The sequence below is a fragment of the Eucyclogobius newberryi genome, unplaced genomic scaffold (genome assembly GCF_026437365.1).
Source record: "Eucyclogobius newberryi isolate DKJ021-1_F unplaced genomic scaffold, fEucNew1.0.hap1 SCAF_328, whole genome shotgun sequence".
NCBI lineage: Eukaryota > Metazoa > Chordata > Actinopteri > Gobiiformes > Gobiidae > Eucyclogobius > Eucyclogobius newberryi.
The window spans coordinates 29,941-56,587 of NW_027315977.1; the positions used below are offsets into that span (position 1 = coordinate 29,941).

At 41.5% G+C, this 26,647-nt stretch overlaps 1 protein-coding gene across 1 annotated transcript; it reads left to right on the forward strand.

The window, feature by feature from the left end:
• Positions 1 to 25,057, forward strand: LOC140375570 (voltage-dependent L-type calcium channel subunit beta-4-like). The gene is made up of 11 exons (XM_072461867.1): positions 1 to 56; positions 3,676 to 3,803; positions 9,370 to 9,419; positions 9,622 to 9,641; positions 10,851 to 10,931; positions 15,018 to 15,076; positions 20,026 to 20,135; positions 21,188 to 21,339; positions 22,070 to 22,165; positions 22,483 to 22,659; positions 24,791 to 25,057. Exons 3-11 carry the CDS (start codon positions 9,410 to 9,412, stop codon positions 25,055 to 25,057), a joined length of 972 nt encoding a protein of 323 aa, XP_072317968.1. The 5' UTR covers positions 1 to 56; positions 3,676 to 3,803; positions 9,370 to 9,409.
• Positions 25,058 to 26,647: the final 1,590 nt, after the last annotated feature.

Genomic DNA, 26,647 nt, shown 5'->3' on the forward strand with positions numbered 1-26,647 from the left:
CGGTGGCCGGAACCGGCGTCTCGTTCGACGCCAAGGACTTCCTGCACATCAAAGAGGTGCTCGTCCACGGGATGGGAGGGGCGGGAGGGGCAGGCGGGGCGGTTTCATCAAAGCGAAAGGAGCCGAGGCTGGAGAAGGAGGGGAAAAAGTGCGGCGGAGGGAGGACGCGGTCTGCTAGATCTGGAAGAGATTTGCCCTTTCTTTACTTTTTACAGTGTTTAAATGTCAGATGCAGATTTGCGGTTTGGTTTATAGATATATCGCTGTAATTACCGGCTCTATCAGCACGAAACAGAACGATTTGGATTGATAAAAGCTTGACTTGGCAGGAGAAAACGTCGCAACATCAGAACAAATATAAAACATGCACTTACCGTATTTTCCGGACTATAAATCGCACCTTTTTCATAGTTTTGGCCGGGGTGCGACCTATATTTATACTTATACTATATTTATACTTATATAATTATACTCTGGAGCGACTTATATGTGATATTATTTGTTATTTTCACACTTGGCAACTGCATTTCATACTCCAGTGCGACTTATATATGTTTTTTCTTCTCTATTATGCATTTCTTGGCTGGTGCGACTTATAGTCCAGTGCGACTTATAGTCCGGAAAATACAGTAAACGTTAGCGTTGTAAGAAGGCCTACGCTAAAAAGATAAAACCACTGAAGAGCTCAAGGTGTAAAAGACATTTTATTTCTTTTCTGTCGACATAAATACAAAAAAGTGAGATTTTTTTTCATAATAGCATCAGAAAGTTAAGATTTTTCACCCTAAAGACGTGATTGTTGTCATTTGAAAGACTTTAAGCCTTAACAGTAAATCTATTTCCATCTGAACTGAACATGAAGGTGTCTTATTGGTTTAGAGCCAATGTCTGAAACTCATGTGAACATATCGTCAAATTGTTTCAAATATGCTAAAAATATGTATATTTTCCCAGGAATTCATCAGCAGCATTATAATATTTACAGGCTTAAATCAGGACTATATTCTATAAACCATATAGACTGTATTTGTTCACCGTACACTCTGTGGTAAGATACGTCTAGAGCCCAAACAGAAGGACAAAAACTAGAATGATCATCAGACTAAGACCACATGGTAATGAGAAGTAACTGTACTTGACTTCAGTACTTTTTACTGTGGATACTTTATTTATTTTCATCCATAAAACAAAAAATACCACTACAAAGGTTTCAAATAAGGGATTTTTAAAATGTACTTTATTTATTTATTTTGTTTCATTCATAGCATAAAAAATATATAATCAGTGACAGAATCAGAATACATGGAAGAAAAGGAACAGAAAAAAGAGCAATCTCATGTGATTTTCGCCCTTTTTCAACTAAATACTCATCCTTTAAAACGCCTCATCACACGTTCTTTAACCTCTCACATACGTGTGAACCTAACATACGTGTGAACCTAACATACGTGTGAACCTAACATACGTGTGAACCTAACATACGTGTGAACCTAACATACGTGTGAATCTAACATACGTGTGAACCTAACATATGTGTGAACCTAACATACGTGTGAACCTAACATACGTGTGAATCTAACATACGTGTGAACCTAACATACATGTGAACCTAACATACATGTGAACCTAACATATGTGTGAACCTAACATACGTGTGAACCTAATATACGTGTGAACCTAACACACGTGTGAACCTAACATACGTGTGAACCTAATATACGTGTGAACCTAACATACATGTGAACCTAACATACATGTGAACCTAACGCACGTGTGAACCTAACATACGTGTGAACCTAACATACGTGTGAACCTAATATACGTGTGAACCTAACATACGTGTGAACCTAATATACGTGTGAACCTAACACACGTGTGAACCTAACATACGTGTGAACCTAACATAAGTGTGAACCTAATATACGTGTGAACCTAACATACGTGTGAACCTAACACACGTGTGAACCTAACATACGTGTGAACCTAACATACGTGTGAACCTAATATACGTGTGAACCTAACATACGTGTGAACCTAATATACGTGTGAACCTAACATACGTGTGAACCTAACATACGTGTGAACCTAATATACGTGTGAACCTAATATACGTGTGAACCTAACATACGTGTGAACCTAACATACGTGTGAACCTAACATACGTGTGAACCTAACATACGTGTGAACCTAACATATGTGTGAACCTAATATACGTGTGAACCTAACATACGTGTGAACCTAATATACGTGTGAACCTAACACACGTGTGAACCTAACATACGTGTGAACCTAACATACGTGTGAACCTAATATACGTGTGAACCTAACATACATGTGAACCTAACATACGTGTGAACCTAACATACGTGTGAACCTAACATACGTGTGAACCTAACATATGTGTGAACCTAATATACGTGTGAACCTAACATACGTGTGAACCTAACATATGTGTGAACCTAATATACGTGTGAACCTAACATACGTGTGAACCTAACATACGTGTGAACCTAACATACGTGTGAACCTAACATACATGTGAACCTAACACACGTGTGAACCTAACATACGTGTGAACCTAACATACGTGTGAACCTAATATACGTGTGAACCTAACACACGTGTGAACCTAACATACGTGTGAACCTAACACACGTGTGAACCTAACATACGTGTGAACCTAACATACGTGTGAACCTAACATACGTGTGAACCTAACATACGTGTGAACCTAATATACGTGTGAACCTAACATACGTGTGAACCTAACATACGTGTGAACCTAATATACGTGTGAACCTAACATACGTGTGAACCTAATATACGTGTGAACCTAACATACGTGTGAACCTAATACACGTGTGAACCTAACATACGTGTGAACCTAACATACGTGTGAACCTAACATACGTGTGAACCTAACATACGTGTGAACCTAACATATGTGTGAACCTAATATACGTGTGAACCTAACATACGTGTGAACCTAACATACGTGTGAACCTAATATACGTGTGAACCTAACATACGTGTGAACCTAATATACGTGTGAACCTAACATACGTGTGAACCTAATATACGTGTGAACCTAACATACGTGTGAACCTAATACACGTGTGAACCTAACATACGTGTGAACCTAACATACGTGTGAACCTAACATACGTGTGAACCTAACATACGTGTGAACCTAACATATGTGTGAACCTAATATACGTGTGAACCTAACATACGTGTGAACCTAACATACGTGTGAACCTAATATACGTGTGAACCTAACATACGTGTGAACCTAATATACGTGTGAACCTAACATACGTGTGAACCTAATATACGTGTGAACCTAACATACGTGTGAACCTAACATACGTGTGAACCTAACATACGTGTGAACCTAACATATGTGTGAACCTAATATACGTGTGAACCTAACATATGTGTGAACCTAACATATGTGTGAACCTAACATACGTGTGAACCTAACATACGTGTGAACCTAACATACGTGTGAACCTAACATACGTGTGAACCTAACATACGTGTGAACCTAACATACGTGTGAACCTAACATACGTGTGAACCTAACATACGTGTGAACCTAACATACGTGTGAACCTAACATACGTGTGAACCTAACATACGTGTGAAGCTAACATTGGGACTTGTGTCTTGCAGAAGTACAATAACGACTGGTGGATCGGGCGTCTGGTGAAGGAAGGCTGTGAGATCGGCTTCATCCCGAGTCCGCTCAAGCTGGAGAACATCCGTGTGCAGCAGGAGCAGAAGAGAGGCCGATACCACGGGTCAGAAGCTCATTCTTTCTGTGATGACCACGAGGAGGTCTCTCACGTGTCACTTCAGGGTTTGCTTGAATGATTAAAAGTGGCAGTAATTCTTGCACCAGAGAGAGACATTAACGCTCAAACTTCTTCCTGTTTTGAAGGACTTTTTTAGGACTCTTGATCATTCAAAATATACTCTATGTTTTTGTTTTAATGTGATAAAACACATTTTTAACTCAAACATATCAACTAAGTGCATATTGTGTGTAGATTATTTTTTACTGAGGCATATTTATCTAGAAATACACAAATTTGCACTTTTAGAATCATTTTAGTCACGTTTTCTTGATTACAAAACACCCCAAAAAACAGCAACATTAAATAATTTGCTCAATTAGTGGAGATACTCTTACTTTTTTACATATTGAGCTTCTCTAACTAATCACCAATTCATTCACACTTGGTCCTGGTTTAATCCTGATGGTTTAGTCCTGGTTTAGTCCTGGTTTAGTTCTGGTGGTTTAGTTCTGATGGTCTAGTCCTGGTTTAGTCCTGGTCTAGTCCTGGTTTAGTCCTGGTTTAGTCCTGGTTTAGTTCTGGTGGTTTAGTTCTGATGGTCTAGTCCTGGTTTAGTCCTGGTTTAGTCCTGGTTTAGTCCTGGTCTAGTCCTGATGGTCTAGTCCTGATGGTTTAGTCCTGATGGTTTAGTTCTGATGGTTTAGTTCTGATGGTTTAGTTCTGATGGTTTAGTCCTGGTTTAGTTCTGATGATTTAGTCCTGGTTTAGTTCTGATGGTTTAGTCCTGATGGTTTAGTTCTGATGGTCTAGTCCTGGTTTAGTCCTGGTTTAGTTCTGATGATTTAGTCCTGGTTTAGTTCTGATGGTTTAGTCCTGATGGTTTAGTTCTGATGGTCTAGTCCTGGTTTAGTTCTGATGGTTTAGTTCTGATGGTTTAGTCCTGATGGTCTAGTCCTGGTTTAGTCCTGGTTTAGTCCTGGTTTAGTCCTGGTCTAGTCCTGATGGTCTAGTCCTGGTTTAGTCCTGGTTTAGTCCTGGTCTAGTCCTGATGGTTTAGTTCTGATGGTTTAGTTCTGATGGTTTAGTTCTGATGGTTTAGTCCTGGTTTAGTTCTGATGATTTAGTCCTGGTTTAGTCCTGATGGTTTAGTTCTGATGGTTTAGTTCTGATGGTCTAGTCCTGGTTTAGTCCTGGTTTAGTCCTGGTTTAGTTCTGATGGTTTAGTTCTGATGGTTTAGTCCTGATGGTCTAGTCCTGGTTTAGTCCTGGTTTAGTCCTGGTTTAGTCCTGGTCTAGTCCTGATGGTCTAGTCCTGGTTTAGTCCTGGTTTAGTCCTGGTTTGGTTCTGATGGTTTAGTTCTGATGGTTTAGTTCTGATGGTTTAGTCCTGGTTTAGTTCTGATGATTTAGTCCTGGTTTAGTTCTGATGGTTTAGTCCTGATGGTTTAGTTCTGATGGTTTAGTTCTGATGGTTTAGTCCTGGTTTAGTTCTGATGGTTTAGTTCTGATGGTCTAGTCCTGGTTTAGTCCTGGTTTAGTCCTGGTTTAGTCCTGGTCTAGTCCTGATGGTCTAGTCCTGGTTTAGTCCTGGTTTAGTCCTGGTTTAGTTCTGATGGTTTAGTTCTGATGGTTTAGTTCTGATGGTTTAGTCCTGGTTTAGTTCTGATGGTTTAGTTCTGATGGTTTAGTTCTGATGGTTTAGTCCTGGTTTAGTTCTGATGGTTTAGTTCTGATGGTTTAGTTCTGATGGTCTAGTCCTGGTTTAGTCCTGGTTTAGTCTTGGTCTAGTCCTGGTTTAGTCCTGGTTTAGTTCTGATGGTTTAGTCCTGGTTTAGTCCTGGTTTAGTCCTGGTTTAGTCCTGATGGTTTAGTCCTGGTTTAGTCCTGGTTTAGTCCTGGTTTAGTCCTGATGGTTTAGTCCTGGTGGTTTAGTCCTGGTTTAGTCCTGATGGTTTAGTCCTGGTTTAGTCCTGGTTTAGTCCTGATGGTTTAGTCCTGGTGGTTTAGTCCTGGTTTAGTCCTGATGGTTTAGTCCTGGTGGTTTAGTCCTGGTTTAGTCCTGGTTTAGTCCTGGTTTAGTCCTGGTGGTTTAGTCCTGGTTTAGTCCTGATGGTTTAGTCCTGGTGGTTTAGTCCTGGTTTAGTCCTAGTTTAGTCCTGGTTTAGTCCTGATGGTTTAGTCCTGGTGGTTTAGTCCTGGTTTAGTCCTGGTTTGTTCAGGGTTTAGTCCCAGTTTTGAACAGAAGTCATGAATGTGTTTTCTGAAACTATATATTGTGAATAAATGTATTTTATTTTATTTATTTTTTAAATATAATTTTTATTTATTTATTTAATTTAGCCCCTAGAAATTCCATCTTGATCAAAGCCTCTTTTTCAAGGGCGACTTTATTGCACTTATATCAGTTCAGAGAAACAACGGTCAAATCTTCCTTCGTCCACATTGAAACATATTAAAAAACGTTCTCCTCTTTTCTCTGAGCAAAGACCAAAACAATGAGCAGCAGATAAACTCCTATAAACTCATATAAACTCCTATAAACTCAGATAAACTCCTATAAACTCCTATAAACTCCTATAAACTCCGATAAACTCCTATAAACTCCTATAAACTCAGATAAACTCCTATAATCTCCTATAAACTCCTATAAACTCATATAAACTCCTATAAACTCATATAAACTCCTATAAACTCAGATAAACTCCTATAAACTCAGATAAACTCCTATAATCTCCTATAAACTCCTATAAACTCATATAAACTCCTATAAACTCAGATAAACTCCTATAATCTCCTATAAACTCCTATAAACTCATATAAACTCCTATAAAGTCAGATAAACTCCTATAATCTCCTATAAACTCCTATAAACTCAGATAAACTCCTATAAACTCAGATAAACTCATATAAACTCCTATAAACTCCTATAAACTCAGATAAACTCATATAAACTCCTATAAACTCAGATAAACTCATATAAACTCCTATAAACTCATATAAACTCCTATAAACTCAGATAAACTCCTATAATCTCCTATAAACTCCTATAATCTCCTATAAACTCCTATAAACTCATATAAACTCCTATAAACTCAGATAAACTCCTATAATCTCCTATAAACTCCTATAAACTCATATAAACTCCTATAAACTCAGATAAACTCCTATAATCTCCTATAAACTCCTATAAACTCAGATAAACTCATATAAACTCCTATAAACTCAGATAAACTCATATAAACTCCTATAATCTCCTATAAACTCATATAAACTCATATAAACTCCTATAAACTCAGATAAACTCCTATAAACTCAGATAAACTCCTATAATCTCCTATAAACTCCTATAAACTCAGATAAACTCCTATAAACTCAGATAAACTCATATAAACTCCTATAAACTCCTATAAACTCAGATAAACTCATATAAACTCCTATAAACTCAGATAAACTCATATAAACTCCTATAAACTCATATAAACTCCTATAAACTCAGATAAACTCCTATAATCTCCTATAAACTCCTATAATCTCCTATAAACTCCTATAAACTCATATAAACTCCTATAAACTCAGATAAACTCCTATAAACTCAGATAAACTCAGATAAACTCATATAAACTCAGATAAACTCATATAAACTCAGATAAACTCAGATAAAGTCCTATAAACTCCTATAAACTCATATAAACTCATATAAACTCATATAAACTCATACAAACTCCTATAAACTCAGATAAACTCCTATAAACTCAGATAAACTCATATAAACTCAGATAAAGTCCTATAGACTCATATAAACTCAGATAAACTCAGATAAACTCATATAAACTCATATAAACTCATACAAACTCCTATAAACTCAGATAAACTCCTATAAACTCAGATAAACTCATATAAACTCAGATAAACTCATATAAACTCATATAAACTCAGATAAACTCAGATAAACTCAGATAAAGTCCTATAGACTCATATAAACTCAGATAAACTCATATAAACTCAGATAAACTCAGATAAACTCAGATAAACTCATATAAACTCAGATAAACTCAGATAAACTCATATAAACTCAGATAAACTCATATAAACTCAGATAAACTCATATAAACTCATATAAACTCATATAAACTCAGATAAACTCATATAAACTCATATAAACTCAGATAAACTCAGATAAACTCAGATAAACTCATTTAAACTCAGATAAACTCATTTAAACTCAGATAAACTCATATAAACTCATTTAAACTCAGATAAACTCATTTAAACTCAGATAAACTCATATAAACTCATTTAAACTCAGATAAACTCATATAAACTCATTTAAACTCAGATAAACTCAGATAAACTCAGATAAACTCATTTAAACTCAGATAAACTCATTTAAACTCAGATAAACTCAGATAAACTCAGATAAACTCCTGTGACGTGGTGAAGGTCACGGCGATTAGGCTCGACCGTGTTTGAATCTGGAACAAACTAAAAGGTGAGAATGACAGAGATCCTTTATTGATCTACGAGGCTCCGGTTGTGTCTGGACAGTGGCCAGCGCTGACCAGAAGGTGATTCAACTGATATTTTTGTCCTGAAAACGCCGGATCCGTGGATCTGGCCGAGTCGCCGTATTTTGATGTTGGCAGAGTTTTATTTTGAGAAAAACACCTTCTGCTCGTTATTCAATATTTGCAAACGTCCAATCAAAATGTGACTGAGGCAAAACAAAAGGAGAATATTGAGCTGAACGTGTCGCCATCGTTACAAAAGGTTTCCCAGAGTGTGAATAACCCAGTGACAAGTGGACAAAATTAGTAACCAAACTAATTATTGATCCGACTAACGATTATGAGTCATTTTTAAAGTATTTCTATTGTACATTGAGACATTTTAACTACATTATCAACCAAATAAAGGCTGAATTGTGGCTTCTAGCTAGAGAAAATGTACCGTATTTTCCAGACTATAAGTTGCACCTTTTTTCATAGTTTTGGCCGGGGTGCAACTTATATTCCAGAGTGACTTATATGTGATATTATTCGTTATTTTCACACTGACAACCACAAGAGGGCGCTCTAGGCTTTAAGCGACGCAGAAGAAGAATCGTGACACCGAGGACAAAATATTCAATGGATTTAGTGATACATTTCCTCAAAAAATGCAACTTATAGTCCTGAAAATACGGTATGAATTAAGTGTATTATTGACATTTTATGTTTTTGACATTTTGACTGGGTAACGCCGCTGTTTTTTCTATTAAAATATACAAATTTGGAGTCTGTACAGTCCAGATTACGACTGCGATTATCAAACTACAATTATATATATTTTTTTACACTCAACTGGTCACGATCGGTCGAATAATTGTCGCTGAAGGACAACGATATTACGTCGCGGTGGCAAACACGGAAAAGCTGCAAACACGAAACATCTGTGAACGCACAACAGATGATTCTTGTATTTTTCAACTAATTCATCAACAGGAAACATCTCGACATTTGTGACGCGTTTGTGCTCGATGTTTGAATGAACTCCTGCTCCGTTCACTAAGTGGAATCTCTTTTTCCCGCAGGAGTAAATCCAGTGGGAACTCGTCCTCCAGTCTGGGCGAAATGGTGTCGGGTACGTTTAAACCAAACCCAAACTCCAGAAGCACGTTTCATGTTTCAGACGGGCCCTTTACGCTTGGAGCCGCGCCCACATTTGTACATGCATTATTTATCATCATTATTTATCATTATTTATCATTATTTATCATTATTTATCAGACGTAAAAGAGCATTGAAAACTGACTGTAACTAAAATGATCTCCTCTTTTTCACAGGTAAACAGAAGCAAAAGGTGGTAAGTCATTTTGTATTTGTTTGTATTGATGTTAATTGCAAAGCATCCGATCAATGTATCAAATATAGCAATATAGTCTATATTTTGTGTGGCTTTAAAGGACAAATATTAGGCATTATTTGTGTTGTTATTAGCCTTTAAACATGCTCTTGAGTACCTTTAGATTGGCATTTCATGTTTTAGAATAAAAAAAAAACACAATATAACTTGCCACAACCTTGTAAGGTGGCAGAATAACTGAACTTTGGCTCTATCTACTGGCCACAGAGGGGATTACACCATTTTAAAATAAACACTGTTGCCATGATCGTGATTAGACGATGGAAACGCACAGAACGAGATGATTTATGGACTTAAAAAGAGCAGAGAAGATGTCACAGATCGGGGAAATAAGTGTCCTTTAATGAGCACATTTTGAGCTAAATTTACTTTTTGAGCTTTTAACGGTGTTCTGACATTATTCCCTCATCTAAAACAAACCTGGAGTTGCCTTTACCGTCACTCGCGCTCCTTTGATGACTTGTTTACTAAGTCCTCTTCCTCTGAGCCTCAGAAAACGCCAGGTTTCAAATTTCTCTGATTTGCGACAGCAAAAGTTAGAAATCCCGAGGTCTCCCGTGCTTTTTTTAAGTCCACAAATCATCTCCAGACTCGGCGTGCTTACATTAGCATGTTGGGGAAAGCTAGCTTTAGTTTACCGTATTTTCCGGACTATAAGTCGCACTGGAGTATAAGTCGCACCAGCCAAAAAATGCATAATAGAGAAGAAAAAAACATATATAAGTCGCACTGGAGTATGAAATGCGGTTGCAAGTTTGAAAATAACAAATAATATCACATATAAGTCGCTCCGGAGTATAAGTAAATAAGTATAGATATAAGTATAAGTCGCACCCCGGTCAAAACTATGAAAAAAGGTGCGACTTATACTCCGGAAAATACGGTACTTCCCCGTTGTACTTCCCTCTGCTGCCAGTAGATGGAGCGCTGACACATATCCGGATGAGGAAACAGACATTATTTTAAGTTTGAAAACAATTATTAAAATTAAAATTAAAAATAGTAATATAATAATTAAAAGTGTCCTTTTATTAGGATATCTTATATTACATCTGCTTGATTAAAATGATGTATTGATGTTGGCGGTTGATTGATGACGTATTGATGGACATACTGTACATTTATTCCTGTGTTTGTCGCCCCCTACAGGCCGAGCACGTCCCCCCGTACGACGTGGTTCCCTCCATGAGACCCGTGGTGCTGGTGGGGCCCTCGCTCAAAGGTTACGAGGTGAGTCTGGGGGGAAAAAACGCTTAAAAACCGTCATGACAACTGAGATTTTCTTTAACGCATAAGTAGATTTGTTGATCATTTTGACGCAGGTCCAGTCGTTTGTGTCGGAACGTGTTTATTTCTCATCATTTAAAAGCCATTTCCAGTCAGAGTTGTACTATATTTCTCAGTGTCTGACTCATACTGTCACTCTCTCCACGTCTCCTTTCGCTACAACCGACCGAAGATGTGACTGATATTTTGCACAAACATACAAAAACACTTTCCGTTCAGGTTTATTTATGAAAAGTCTGTATTGATCGTCCAGTAAAAAGACATTTGGGGGATTTTAAAGTGACAATTGCCGTGTTTGTGAAGCTCCTTTCAAGCAGCTCTCCAAAAATGATACTTATTATGCAGAATAACTCAAATTATGCCTGTTATTAGCCTGTTATTAGCCTGTTATTAGCTTGTTATAAGCGTAAATGTGTAGTGTAGATACCCAACTTTGTGTACTAATATTAGATGTTCAACAATAGTTTGGACTGTCGTTGCGGGTTTAGTTTAAGTACACAACAACAGCACCAAAGTACATCAAAGTACACAACAACAGCATCAAAGTACATCAAAGTACACAACAACAGCACCAAAGTACATCAAAGTACACAACAACAGCACCAAAGTACACAACAACAGCACCAAAGTACATCAAAGTACACAACAACAGCACCAAAGTACATCAAAGTACACAACAACAGCACCAAAGTACATCAAAGTACACAACAACAGCACCAAAGTACACAACAACAGCAGCATCAAAGTACATCAAAGTACACAACAACAGCACCAAAGTACACAACAACAGCATCAAAGTACATCAAAGTACACAACAACAGCACCAAAGTACACAACAACAGCATCAAAGTACACAACAACAGCATCAAAGTACATCAAAGTACACAACAACAGCATCAAACTACATCAAAGTACACAACAACAGCATCAAAGTACATCAAAGTACACAACAACAGTACCAAAGTACATCAAAGTACACAACAACAGCAGCATCAAAGTACATCAAAGTACACAACAACAGCACCAAAGTACACAACAACAGCATCAAAGTACATCAAAGTACACAACAACAGCACCAAAGTACACAACAACAGCATCAAAGTAAATCAAAGTACACAACAACAGCATCAAACTACATCAAAGTACACAACAACAGCATCAAAGTACACAACAACAGCACCAAAGTACATCAAAGTACACAACAACAGCACCAAAGTACACAACAACAGCATCAAAGTACATCAAAGTACACAACAACAGCATCAAAGTACATCAAAGTACACAACAACAACAGCATCAAAGTACATCAAAGTACACAACAACAGCACCAAAGTACACAACAACAGCAGCATCAAAGTACATCAAAGTACACAACAACAGCACCAAAGTACACAACAACAGCATCAAAGTACATCAAAGTACACAACAACAGCACCAAAGTACACAACAACAGCATCAAAGTACATCAAAGTACACAACAACAGCATCAAAGTACATCAAAGTACACAACAACAGCATCAAACTACATCAAAGTACACAATAACATTATCAAAGTACATCAAAGTACACAACAACAGCACCAAAGTACATCAAAGTACACAACAACAGCAGCATCAAAGTACATCAAAGTACACAACAACAGCACCAAAGTACACAACAACAGCATCAAAGTACATCAAAGTACACAACAACAGCACCAAAGTACACAACAACAGCATCAAAGTACATCAAAGTACACAACAACAGCACCAAAGTACACAACAACAGCATCAAAGTAAATCAAAGTACACAACAACAGCATCAAACTACATCAAAGTACACAACAACAGCATCAAAGTACATCAAAGTACACAACAACAGCACCAAAGTACATCAAAGTACACAACAACAGCACCAAAGTACACAACAACAGCATCAAAGTACATCAAAGTACACAACAACAGCATCAAAGTACATCAAAGTACACAACAACAGCACCAAAGTACAGTAAAACAAGACTGTGGACACCAACACGTCACAAAATAAATGTCATTCTTAAAAGTACACGACGGGACGAATTAAGATGAATCACGATCGAACCTCAATTTGACGCAATTTGACGCATTTCCTCCACAAACACCAGAAGGTTCTGTTTTAATCTGCATAAAAACCTCTCACACAAACACAAAACACGTTCTGAAAAGCACCTGATTCTTTGATGAGTTTGTCGGTTCATTTTGGCACGTTTAAAATGCTAGAATCCCATCATTCAAACACAAATCTAATCTCAACCGTGCGGCTCTATCGTGCACCGCGTCGCCTGGAATGTTCCATGGGATGTTTGGAACTCGACCATCTCCACGGCAACCACATTGGGGCGACGCTCGTAAACTCGGCGATGGACCGTGGAGCGCGTTGGAGAGCGTGGAGCGGGACGGGAGGAGGAGGAGGGAGGGAGGGAGTGGAGTGTGCGGCGGGGGATGTGGTCCGTCGTCATGGAAACCTCGCCTCCCGATCCCGCCGTCGCCTTGGTAACTGCCTTGTGGGTAAACTGCATCCTATCTGAAAAGAAAGAATCAGAGACAGAGAAAGAAAGGAGGAAAGTAGACCAGTTTTTAAATGATGAACGGGAAAACGGCGCCGCTCTTTCCAGGACGTTCCGCGTTCCGACTGATGGAGGCTCACGTTTTATCGGTCGATCACACTCTCGGGTCAACTTTTATTCGGTTTGTACAGATTTATAAACACGACAACGGCAGAAGGAGTTGGATTTGGGGTCGAATCTCCTTTTTAAGTCTTTACTTGTCTGAGATAGTTAATAGGGCGTTTTCCAGCACCAGAAATTCTGCACAAACTTTGATGATTATCCCTGGTGTGATGTCACTTCCCGTAATTTTATACATTTATTTCAACGTTTTCTCCACAAATACCTGCTTGATTGGTGCAAAACTCTAATTTGCTGTATATGCACAACAGGTATAAATACACCAAATAAAGTCAAAATGAGAAAATCTTTAAAAAAAACCTGTCATAGGTTCTTTAAATGTGATCGTGTAATGATAAAAATGATCATATTTGGCATTTTCACTGCTGGTTTTCCCTAAAGGCGGTTTTGTTTCTGCTGGAGTGGAGTCTGGACCTGGAGTCTGCTCTTCTGATTGGTCCGATTCATCACTCGGTCACTGGTGCATTCTGGGTTTTGATCACTTCAGAAAAACCCTGTTGAAAAGTGACTGTGATAGTTTTAGCCGAGTCTTGTTGAAGGACATTTACACACAAATGTTCTTTTTAATTATGTCTTTTTTAATTGTCGTCTTAAGCGGCTTCCACACCGCCGCGGCCGAAGCGTCCAGTTTACATTCAAAGTCTATGGTAAACGCGCGTCGAGCACGTAGTGCGTTATCCGCGGCGCAATTTCTTTGTTTTTGCGGCGCAATTGGTGCATTTTTTTACGCTCTCGACGCTTTGAGCGCGTATGAGCCGGCCGAGGCCACGAAAGCGGCTTACGCGACGTGCTCAGATATGTTGAGGTCTCTGGAGCTGAAGCGTAGCAGCCGCCGCAGCAGCCAATCAGAGCTGACGCTCCAGTGACGTACGTACGTACGTATTGCCCCTCGCATTTCCGGTATTCCCCATGGAATTACCCAAGAAGCGCCACTTTTTCCTTGCTCGTCAACAATGGCAGACGAACGACTGATTGTGGCCGTTCGTGGGAGAAAGGAGCTGTACGATGTATTCACGGTGGAACAGAGACAGAAACAAACCAAAAACGCGAAAACAACACTCTCGATATCCACCATTTTACACAATGAAAGGCCACGACAACAACTCCACTGCTCATGCGACAACATCTCTACTGCGCATGTGCGCAGAGAGCTCGAGCGCGCCGTACACGCGCCTGTGTACAGTGGCTAGGGCGTTGATAGCGCGCGTCCGGTGCGTAAACCTTTCAAATGTACACGCGCTCAAATTCTGCGTCGGGCGCGATTAGGCCGCAGCGGTCTGTACGTAGCTTTAATCTTTCCTCCATTTTGCTTCTTGTCATTGCAGGTGACGGACATGATGCAGAAAGCACTCTTTGACTTCCTTAAGCATCGATTTGATGGAAGGTAAGCTATGAAACCAGGTCTAAACCAGGTCTAAACCAGGTCTAAACCAGGTCCAAACCAGGTCTTAACCAGGTCTAAACCGAGTCTAAACCAGGGCTAAACCAGGTCTAAACTGTAGCGGTAGACTACTGTTCCCAGAATGCATTGCATCTAGGTTGTGGGGACTTCCTGGGTTATTGGAATAAACGTGCTTCAAGACGTAAGACGCTCGTGTCCCGAGTCTTCTTCATACATGGTGTCAGAAGTGGCGAACTTTCAGTCTCCGCGGCGTTTTCAGAGCAGCACTGTGCGGATAACTTGCGGAAGAAGTTTTCGGCAGTTTTTAGAGCGAAAAATGACCGTTGTGCGGGCGAAAGCAGTCACCAGCGCAAACTAACAGGTGTGTGCGCGCGCAGCCCCATCCACATGTCGGCGGAGGAAGAAGTGCAGAGCGACGGTGCATCAGAAAACTCAGATCCTGAACGCGACGACGCCAGGGATTCACAAAGAGAGATGGCGACCACTGTACAAATAACTCCCCCAGAGACATTTGATTTTTCACGGCCTACAGAGTGGCCAAAGTGGATCAGACGTTTTGAAAGGTTTCGCATTGCAACAGCCCTCAACAGCAAACCAGAGGAATATCAGGTGAATTCACTCCTGTATGCAATGGGAGATGCAGCTGATGACGTTTTGGCTGTTTTACCACTGAGTGATGATAACAAAAAGAACTATGGTGCGGTCAAAGCGGCTTTTGATAAACATTATGTGGGAAAACACAACGTCATTTTTGAAAGAGCGCAATTCAACTCCAGATGTCAACAAGATGGTGAGAGTGCAGAATCTTTCATCACAGCTGTACACAAACTTTCAGAAAATTGTGAATTTGGAATGCTTAAAGAGGAACTTATAAGAGACAGAGTTGTAGTTGGCATAAGAGATAAAAGATTGTCAGAGCAACTACAAATGGACTCAGAATTAACACTTGCCAAAGCGATTCAGAAGGTCAGGCAGAGTGAAACTGTAAAGAAACAACAGACAATTTTATACAGCAGCGTTGCAGAAGAAAAAGCACTGAACATGGACATTATACGAACAAATATTAAAAGAGGCAAGTCTCAGACATGGCAGAAGAAGGAACAAAATATAACCAAGCCAAATGAAAAAGAGTGTAGTCGCTGTGGACGAAAGAATGAACACTCATGGAAAGATTGCCCCGCTAAAGAGGCACAGTGTCGTAAATGTCAGAAAAAAGGACATTTTACGGTAGCTTGTCGTAGTAGTGAAGCAGCAGGTTTACGTGAAGTAACTGAAAATCTAAGTAATACAGACAGTGAAGAGCTTGTGTTCTTAGGGGAAATAGGAACAAACAGGTCAGAACCCTGGGTTCAAAAGGTCAAGTTAAATGGGGAAAATGTTGAGTTTAAACTTGACACAGGGGCAGATGTTACATCTATTCCAGAGAGACTGTACAGGCCAGACAGGGACGGAAAGCTGCAGAAGCCTACAAAGAAACTACTAGGGCCAGGCAGTTACCCTCTTAAAGTTAGAGGCTGCTTTGGGGCGCAGTTGGTAGTAAAAGGGCGCACTACGTCACAAGATGTCTACCTGGTGTCAGGTCTAGTACAGCCATTGTTAAGTAGACCAGCATGTGAGGCTTTAGGACTGGTGTACAGAGTAGACACAGTCAGCGAAACTGAAACAGATTTCAGATCAGCTTACCCTGATGTGTTTAAGGATTTAGGCAAGCTGAAAGAACCATATCATATAGAGCTAGAGCAGGGTGCCATACCTGTGGCCCTGTCTGCCCCGCGACGTCTCCCCCTTCCCCTCAGAGATGCAGTTAGAACAGAGCTGCTCAGAATGGAAGAAATGGGAGTTATTTCAAAAGTAACTGAGCCAACTGAGTGGTGTTCAGGCATTGTGGTGATTCCTAGGCCGGCAAAGAAGCCCCCCAGAATATGTGTGGACCTCACACCCCTGAACACAGTTGTAAAAAGGGAACGTCACATTCTCCCAGCAGTGGATCAAACATTAGCTATGATGAAAGACGCTAAAGTGTTTACAAAGCTCGATGCTCGTTCCGGATTTTGGCAAATCCCTCTCACGCCAGAGTCAAGGCCTCTCACAACTTTCATTACACCTTTTGGGAGGTTTCATTTCAATAGACTTCCCTTCGGCATAGCATCAGCACCTGAACATTTCCAAAGGAGAATGTCACAGATGCTGGAGGACTTTGATGGTGTGATCTGTCATGCCGACGATGTGATGGTGTACGGCAGGGACAGACGGGAGCACGACCAGAGACTACATTGTGTGCTTAAAAAGTTTCAAAAAGAAGGTCTCACACTTAACGAGAAGTGTGAGTTTGCAAAAAGTGAAATCATTTTTGTGGGACACAAAGTTTCTGCAAAAGGCATCGAGGCGGATCCAGACAAGGTAAAAGCGATCCAGCAGCTGCCACAGCCCCAAAGTGTGGAGGACGTGCGCCGTCTCTTGGGCATGACAAACTATCTTGCCAAGTTCATGCCGCAGTTAGCCACAGTCACCACACCGCTTAAGGAGCTGCAGAAAGAGAGAAACGAGTGGATTTGGGCACAGCCGCAGGAAACGGCGTTTCAGAGAATAAAAGAAATCTTAAGTTCTCCGGAAGTGCTCGCTCAGTACTCCAATAATGCAGACACAAGAGTACCTGCAGATGCATCGCCATACGGTATTGGAGCCGTACTCTCTCAGAAACAGTCGGACGGTTCGTGGCGGCCGGTGACCTACATTTCAAGAGGACTAACCGACACAGAGAGACGCTATGCCCAAATAGAAAAGGAGGCACTCGCTGCAACATGGGCATCTGAAAGACTTTCTTCTTACCTCATGGGACTACAGTTCACACTGATTACGGACCACAAGCCTTTGGTCCCTCTTCTGAGCACAAGAGGCCTGGATGACCTACCTCCACGCATCCTGAGATTCCGTCTCAGGCTGCTACGATTCTCATTCAACATTGTCCATGTGCCTGGAAAAAACCTCGTCACCGCTGATGCCCTGTCACGAGCTCCGCTGGCGGGTCCGCCGTCATTAAGTGACCTCCAGTTGGAGAAAGAGGTAGAAGTTTTTGTGGACTGTGTAGTGTCTCAAATCCCAGCCACAGAAAAAAGGCTGGTGGAGCTAAAGGTAGCACAGGAAGTAGACAAACTGTGTAAAAAAGTAACTGACTATTGTTTGACAGAGTGTAAAAGGGGTCTGGCAACACAGAATGGACTTTCACGTAGCTCAGGGTCTTCTCATGAAAGGGGAGAGACTTGTGATACCACCTTCAATGAGAGCGGACATTATTCAACGTCTGCATGAAGGACACCAGGGCATTTCAAAGTGCAGGGCCAGAGCAAAACAGTCCGTTTGGTGGCCTGGCATCTCAGCACAAATAGGTCAAATGGTGGAAAATTGTGAAACATGTCAGAAACACAGGTTACAGAATCGTGAACCTCTGTTGCCAACACCTGTTCCTGACCGCCCTTGGCAGAAGGTCGGCATGGATCTGTTTGAATGGTCAAAGAAGCAGTATCTTCTTCTTGTTGACTTTTTCTCCAGATACATTGACAATAGTTGAACTCAAACACACAACAGCTGAAGTTACTATTAAAGCTGTCAAAGAGACTTTTGCAAGACACGGAGTTTCAGAGACTGTGTTTTCAGATAATGGGCCGCAGTTTTCGTCAGAGCAGTTCAGACAGTTTGCAAAAGAGTATCAATTCACACATGTTACGAGCAGCCCCAGATACCCCCAAGCAAATGGAGAGGCGGAGCGTGCTGTTCGCACTATCAAAGACTTGTGGAAAAAGGACAGTGACTACAGCAGAGCGCTGCTGGCTTACAGGGCCACTCCACTGGAACATGGGTTCTCACCAGCGCAGCTGCTCATGGGAAGAAACCTGCGCACCACTCTACCTCAACACACAACCAAGCTGGATCCTACGTGGCCGGATTTACAGACTTTTCGAAAAAAGGATGAGGAAAGGAGACGTGAGCAGGCTAAACGTTACAACCGTAGACACCGTGCCAGACCACTCCCAAAACTATCATCTGGACAGAAAGTGTGGATTACCACTGAGGAAACCACTGGATCTGTAGTTAGACCAACCAATGCTCCCAGATCGTATGTGGTAGAGACTGACAGGGGTTTCCTGAGAAGAAACAGAAGGCACCTCAGACCGACAGGGACTATTACTAGTTCAGGTCGTCTGGTGAGACCTCCTGATAGACTGAATTTGTAAAGATTCTAATGTTCACATAAAATGTTGTTCTAAAGACATGTTAAGGTAAAATACAGCTATGTTCAATACTAATGTGAAAAGAAATGCTTATACTAAAATATGCTGTATATTTATGTTTAGTTGAAATGTTGGTGTTTACTTTAAAGAGTATACCTTTAGCTAAAAGGAGGAGGTGTAGCGGTAGACTACTGTTCCCAGAATGCATCGCATCTAGGTTGTGGGGACTTCCTGGGTTATTGGAATAAACGTGCTTCAAGACGTAAGACGCTCGTGTCCCGAGTCTTCTTCATCCATAAACCAGGTCTAAACCAGGTCTAAACCAGGTCCAAACCAGGTCTAAACCAGGGCTAAACCAGGACTAAACCAGGGCTAAACCAGGACTAAACCAGGTCTAAACCAGGTCTAAACCAGGACTAAACCAGGTCTAAACCAAGTCCAAACCAGGTCTAAACCAGGACTAAACCAGGACTAAACCAGGTCTAAACCAGGTCCAAACCAGGTCTAAACCAGGTCTAAACCAGGTATAAACCAGCTCTAAACCAGGACTAAACCAGATCTAAACCAGGTCTCAGCCAGGACTAAACCCGGTCTCAGCCAGGACTAAACCCAGTCTAAACCAGGACTAAACCTCTTTAGCCCGATTAGCTCCTCTGTCTTCACACTTCCCTTGTCACCCTGACTCCGTGTGTGTGTTTTCAGGATATCCATCACCAGGGTAACCGCTGACATTTCTCTGGCCAAGAGGTCAGTACTAAACAACCCCAGTAAGCGCGCCATCATTGAGAGGTCCAACACGCGCTCCAACCTGGGTAAAACCACTGTCAATGATGTGCATGGGCTCAAACCCGCTGTGTCGGTCACTAAGTTTACACGCAAGAAGAAGAAGAAGGAGAGGGAAAGTAGTCTTGGTCTGGAAAACAAACACAACAAACATAATAGCACTGGTGGTTACTTAAAGCCCATGTGACAGGTTCTCATGTATCTCTAATTATGGCGAGTTTGGTACATCATTTTCACAGTTTTTCATCAGTCAAGTTACAGTTTGTGAAGACAATTTGACAAATAAACGTTGAAAATGACAGGAAGCAGTGATTGAGTTCTACAACAGAAAGCCCTCCACCTCTGTGATGTCATCAGAAAGCGCCAGTCCACCGACAATGCAGAGGCAATTTGCAACTGGCACCTTTTTATGATAGTTTAAACAAAAATAAATGCGTTGTCAGGTGTACTTATGTGTCAAATCATAACTATTGTGTGATTTATATGTATAATATGGTTGCTAAGTAGCTTTGTCTTATTTGTTGGCCATGTCAAACCAGGAAGTGACAATACAAACGTCACCAAAATTGCCAAATTAGAGAAAAAACTGCAAAATGTTTGGTAAAGTCTTATACATAATCATATTACCTTTGTTTTACTGAAAAGTGTAGTCTAATGTGCCATATGGACTGTAAGTAAAAGAACAGATACTAGAGTAAAAGTATGACATTGAACACATACTCAAGGCAAAGTATTAAAGTACTCCCTCAAAAATATATGTTAAGTGTAAAAAAGGCCCATTTTGCTCAAAGGGAACACAAAAAATACAAGAAGGGAAACTGAACTTAACTGGCAGAAAAACACGTTTATTAGAAATTTTAATTAAACCGTGTGTCACGTGGGAAATGAGTAACGCTCTAAACTTGACCCACATCGATGATTAAACTCCATTGACACTCAAACTGTGGCATTTTGCGTGTGTTTTTCTTGCGTGTGAACGTAGCAACCGTCACCAACCTCTGGACTTTTCCCGCACGTTTCCGACTTTTGCGCAAACGTTAACTCTGTTCCGTGTGTTTCGCCGTCGCCCTGAACCCTCCAGCCGAGGTGCAGAGTGAGATCGAGCTTATCTTCGAGCTGGCCCGGTCCCTGCAGCTGGTGGTGCTGGACGCCGACACCATAAACCATCCGACTCAGCTCATTAAGACGTCGTTAGCGCCCATCATCGTCCACGTCAAAGTCTCCTCGCCCAAGGTACGCGCGCTCAGAGAAGCCAGGGAATAGGGAAAAAACTTAAACGTAAAGATATCGATTTGAAACTTCTCATGCAGTTTATTCACGTGAATGTGAGAAGAAAATGTATTACACGTTTTTTATCGTGTCATGTTTTCATATTGATATAAGGCATTTTGTTGTTTAAATCTAAGCTAGAGAGTGTATTGTTTAGCCTCTGACTGAAATACTTTTACCTGTTTTTTAATATTTTAAATACCACATTCATTTGTTTTTATGTTTTTATTTACTTATTTTGACATACACTGTTTTATATTCTTATAAACTGCATTGTGTTTTTATTTTATTTTTATGTGTCTTAACATTGTAAAGCACTTTGAATTGCACTTTGTACGAATTGTGCTCTATAAATACATTTTATTTGATTTTATGGAGAAAAAAAAAGACAAAATTGCACATATTTGCGACGTTTAAATCTGAAAATTGGACAGAGCCAGGTTTGAATTTATGGGTTTGTTTTGTTGATGTATAAATGACAAAAGAAAAATGTACAGAGGGGATTTTAGATACATTATTTAGTTTTTGACTAAACTAGATTTGACTCGAAATTGTCCTTAAAATTTAAATTTCGCCTTAATTTTTTGGACTTTTACACTCTAGCGCAAACGACTTTGCATGGTTCTTGAACGATATAATACGGCGTGATGTAAAAACGCGGTGTAACGTCCGTCTCCTCCGTGCTTCCCTGCAGGTGCTCCAGCGTCTGATCAAAACCAGAGGAAAGTCTCAGAGCAAACACCTGAACGTGCAGCTCGTCGCGGCCGAGAAACTGTCGCAGTGTCCGTCGGTGAGTCCCGTTCCAACCGCGCCCGCAAGATTAACCGCAATCGGATTGAAAACAAATCGCAAAGAGTGCAGTTTTTCAAGTTTTTAAAAGCATTTGCGGTCTAATTCTGCATAAAAACTGCCAACAATAGTTTATATGTGTAGAAACACGCTCAAATACATGCAAGTTTTTAAAGTAGTTTGTCAGTTCATGAGTTTGTTTTAGTATTTTTATCAATTTGCATTAGAACTTCAAACACAATCGTCTTATGAAAACGTACTTCTTCACATGACTGACAGCTGTCCCTCCCTCTCTCCCCCCCGACCGTCCGCCCTCAGGAGATGTTCGATATAATCCTGGACGAGAACCAGCTGGAGGACGCGTGCGAGCACCTGGCCGAGTACCTGGAGGCGTACTGGAGGGCCACGCACACGTCCCAGAGCACGCCGCTGAACCCTCTGCTGGGGCGCAACCTGGGCTCCACCGCGCTCGCCCCGTTTCCCGCCGCCAACCAGGTGAACACGCCCGTTCATGCTCCGCCCTCTAACATGAGCTTTTAGAACCAGAGCAGCTTCTTTTAGAGGTCTGCACATGGATCTGAGCTCAAACCACGCTGAATAAACCTGTGTGGGAATAAAGGATGTTTGCCGGTTTAGCCCTGACTGAGCATGTGCAGAGGATGAAGCAACAGCAGTGCCAAGTTTCAACAAACTGACTTAAAATATGTAGTTAATCATTGTTAATCATTGACTGAGGTTCAGGAGCTGGACCACGCCTCAACCACCTACTGCTCCCACTCTTTAAGCACACCTCTAATTACCCAGAAGCCCCATTTATACAAGCCTGTCCCAGCATCTCTGGTTGTCTCTGTCATCTTCACCTTAACACATCACCGTCTAAGGAAGGGGCGGGGCTAATCACCTGAGACCCTCATCCTGAGTCTCTACCCTGCAACTCTAATCGATCCATCATCGATCCATCATCAATCCATCATCGATCCATCACCAACCCATCATCGATCCATCATCAACCCATCATCGATCCATCATCGATCCATCATCAATCCATCATCGATCCATCATCAACCCATCATCAAACCATCATCAATCCATCACCAACCCATCATCAATCCATCATCGACCCATCATCGACCCATCATCGACCCATCATCGATCCATCATCAACCCATCATCAACCCATCATCAATCCATCACCAACCCATCATCAATCCATCATCAACCCATCATCAATCCATCATCAACCCATCATCGACCCATCATCGATCCATCACCAACCCATCACCAATCCATCATCAACCCATCATCAATCCATCATCAATCCATCATCAACCCATCATCAACCCATCATCGACCCATCATCGATCCATCACCAACCCATCACCAATCCATCATCAACCCATCATCAATCCATCATCAATCCATCTTCAACCCATCATCAACCCATCATCAACCCATCATCAATCCATCATCAACCCATCATCGACCCATCATCGATCCATCATCAATCCATCATCAATCCATCACCAACCCATCATCAATCCATCATCAACCCATCATCAATCCATCATCAACCCATCATCAATCCATCATCAACCCATCATCGATCCATCATCGACCCATCATCGATCCATCATCGATCCATCATCAATCCATCACCAACCCATCATCAAGCCATCATCAACCCATCATCAATCCATCATCAACCCATCATCAACCCATCATCAATCCATCATCAACCCATCATCGACCCATCATCGACCCATCATCAACCCATCATCAAACCATCATCGACCCATCATCAATCCATCATCAATCCATCATCACACCATCATCAATCCATCATCAATCCATCATCAACCCATCATCGACCCATCATCAATCCATCATCAACCCATCATCAACCCATCATCAATCCATCATCAATCCATCATCAACCCATCATCGACCCATCATCGACCCATCATCAACCCATCATCAAACCATCATCGACCCATCATCAATCCATCATCAATCCATCATCACACCATCATCAATCCATCATCAATCCATCATCAACCCATCATCGACCCATCATCAATCCATCATCAATCCATCATCAACCCATCATCAATCCATCATCAACCCATCATCGATCCATTACTGATAAACATTCTCTCATATTCCAATGTCCAATAAGTCGAACCGGAGTATAAGTGGCACCAGCCAAAAAATGCATAATAGAGAAGAAAAAAACATATATAAGTCGCACTGGAGTATAAGTATAAAAGTATAAATATAAGTTATATATATAACTATGAAAAAAGGTGCGACTTATAGTTCGGAAAATACGGTACATTTTTCAATCCAGTCATTGTTTTTACATTTACAGTTTGTAAAAAAATACTTTTTATCTAGGTTAGCTCCGCGTAGAGGCAGCGCAGGAGCAGGTCCTCCCACAGCAGGTAGATGGCGGTAGAGAGAAACTAAAAGAAACAATAACACAAGTATCATCATCAAAGCTGTTTCATCGAATGCAGAGCGCAGCCATGTTGGGATTTTCTAACTCACGCTCGGAAAATGGCGCCGTTATAATCCCCCGTTTGTATCCATCCCATTTTTCCAATTTCCCTTTCTTTTTCCCGACCAGGCCCAACGAAACCGAAACAGCAACCACACCACGTCGGACCACTCCCCCGTCGAGCGCCGCGGCCTGATGCCGGCGGACGAGAACTACCACAACGAACGCGCCCGCAAGAACCGCAACCGCCTCTCGTCCGGCTCCCAACACAGCCGGGACCACTCCCCTCTGGTGGAGGAGGAGGACTTCCAGGACCCGTACCAGGACTCCTACAAACCGCACCGCAACCGAGAGTCTCCGGGCGGCTACGGCCAAGAAGCGCGGCACCGGGTTTAGCGCTCGAAAACGCCAGATCCCACCGACGCAATCCGGACCGAGAGCCGAGGACGGCGCTAGTGAAGGCTTCCGAACGCCTCGTGAGGACCGATGTAAAATGTGTAGGATTTCACTTTTTCCCTGCCAAAATGTACAGCTCGTTGTATTTGACCAATGAAAGAGTAAAGAGTAGCACTAGAGCGTACACTAGGGGGCGTTTTGAGGCCCAGATTAATGTGTGATGTTACTGTAGCATGCAGGGAAGGCTATGGAGGGGTGAACCGGCGAGCGACCGGCCGGAAGTACCGCTCGACCGGCCGGAAGTACCGCTCGGCGACGACGGAAGCGACCGACTCCTCAAAAACCCGTTTGCACGCACCGGGAGCTCGTGGGGGGGAAAAGTCCGGAGGCTCCGCCCGTTTGTTTGTCTTGGATTTGTGAGTGATTAAAGTCCACTCGATGCCTGCGCTCGACATTTGCATTGATTTTGAATGGTGTGTGTTACGACCCCGCCCGCGACGGTTTAGCCTGACCAGCCATACACGTGCTCTCATTTCAAACAAGCCCCATGTGGTCTTCTTTTGAACATGTATCTGCCACGATGTCTTCTGTCGGACCAGTGTTTGTTGTTGTTGCTGCGTCGTCAGAAGAGTCACTCCATGTTGCAGGGATGTGTCTCGCCGGGGGATTTACACATTTTTGGGCGTTTTCCTTCCATGAGAGGAAAGACGACAGCGCCCCCTGCAGTCCCACCTCTTTGGAAGACTATCCCAAGTGTGAGAGAGCATGAAAGCCCCCTCGATTTAACGTACCAGGGGGACATTTTAGATTTTTCTCTCTCTCGTGACGATCGTGCAGCACAAGATTCATATTATTTGTCAATAAGAAAATTGCACTTACCCGATGATACTTATTTTACTGCTGTTTTATTTTTTAAAATCAAACTTACCGTAGTTTAAAAAAAAAGTTGAATCACCTCATTTGTAAAATGTGAACACAAGTCATTTTAATACATGTGGATATGCATTTTACAGCCTTTGGAGACACTTAGAGAACAAACTATGTACATTTTAAAATGGATTGCACTTTAGCCATTCATTTTTTTTTTTTTTTAAATGTCCGTCAGTGTCAGTTTTGACTAGTAACAATTCCATCATCACATTTAAATATACACTGCCACTTGGATTCAACGAAGCAAATACAGTAGGTACAAGCCCCCTGCTGGACAACTGCTGCAAGTGACTGTCTTTCAGCTGCAACGCTGTATTTAAACCCGACAACCGTGCGGGAAGACGAATCCCGTGGTCATGGATTAGATGTCTGTGTGTTTGAGAAGGGTCAAATCACTGGCATCGAGCAGAAGAAACATCTAATTAGAAGCAGAAACAAATGTACTACAGCTCTGAACCCCAGTGAGATCTGAGTGATAAATAAAGACACACTGGAGGGAAATAACTCTTTTAATGTTGCGGAAGCGTATTGAAACTATGACACGCGATTGTGTGCTGTAATCGAAGCTAAAGGCTAAAGGTCCTACCAAATATTACAGCGTGTGACCGTTTAATCTGGACAGGCAGTGTTCATGAAAGAGACTAATCCTTTCTCTTGGGG

Excerpts from the sequence above, each read along its gene's own strand:
- LOC140375570 (XM_072461867.1), top strand. Across the intron at positions 10,932-15,017 it reads CCTCGCTCAAAGGTTACGAG|GTGACGGACATGATGCAGAA; the intron begins GTGAGTCTGGGG and ends TTGTCATTGCAG. Across the intron at positions 22,166-22,482 it reads AACTGTCGCAGTGTCCGTCG|GAGATGTTCGATATAATCCT; the intron begins GTGAGTCCCGTT and ends GTCCGCCCTCAG.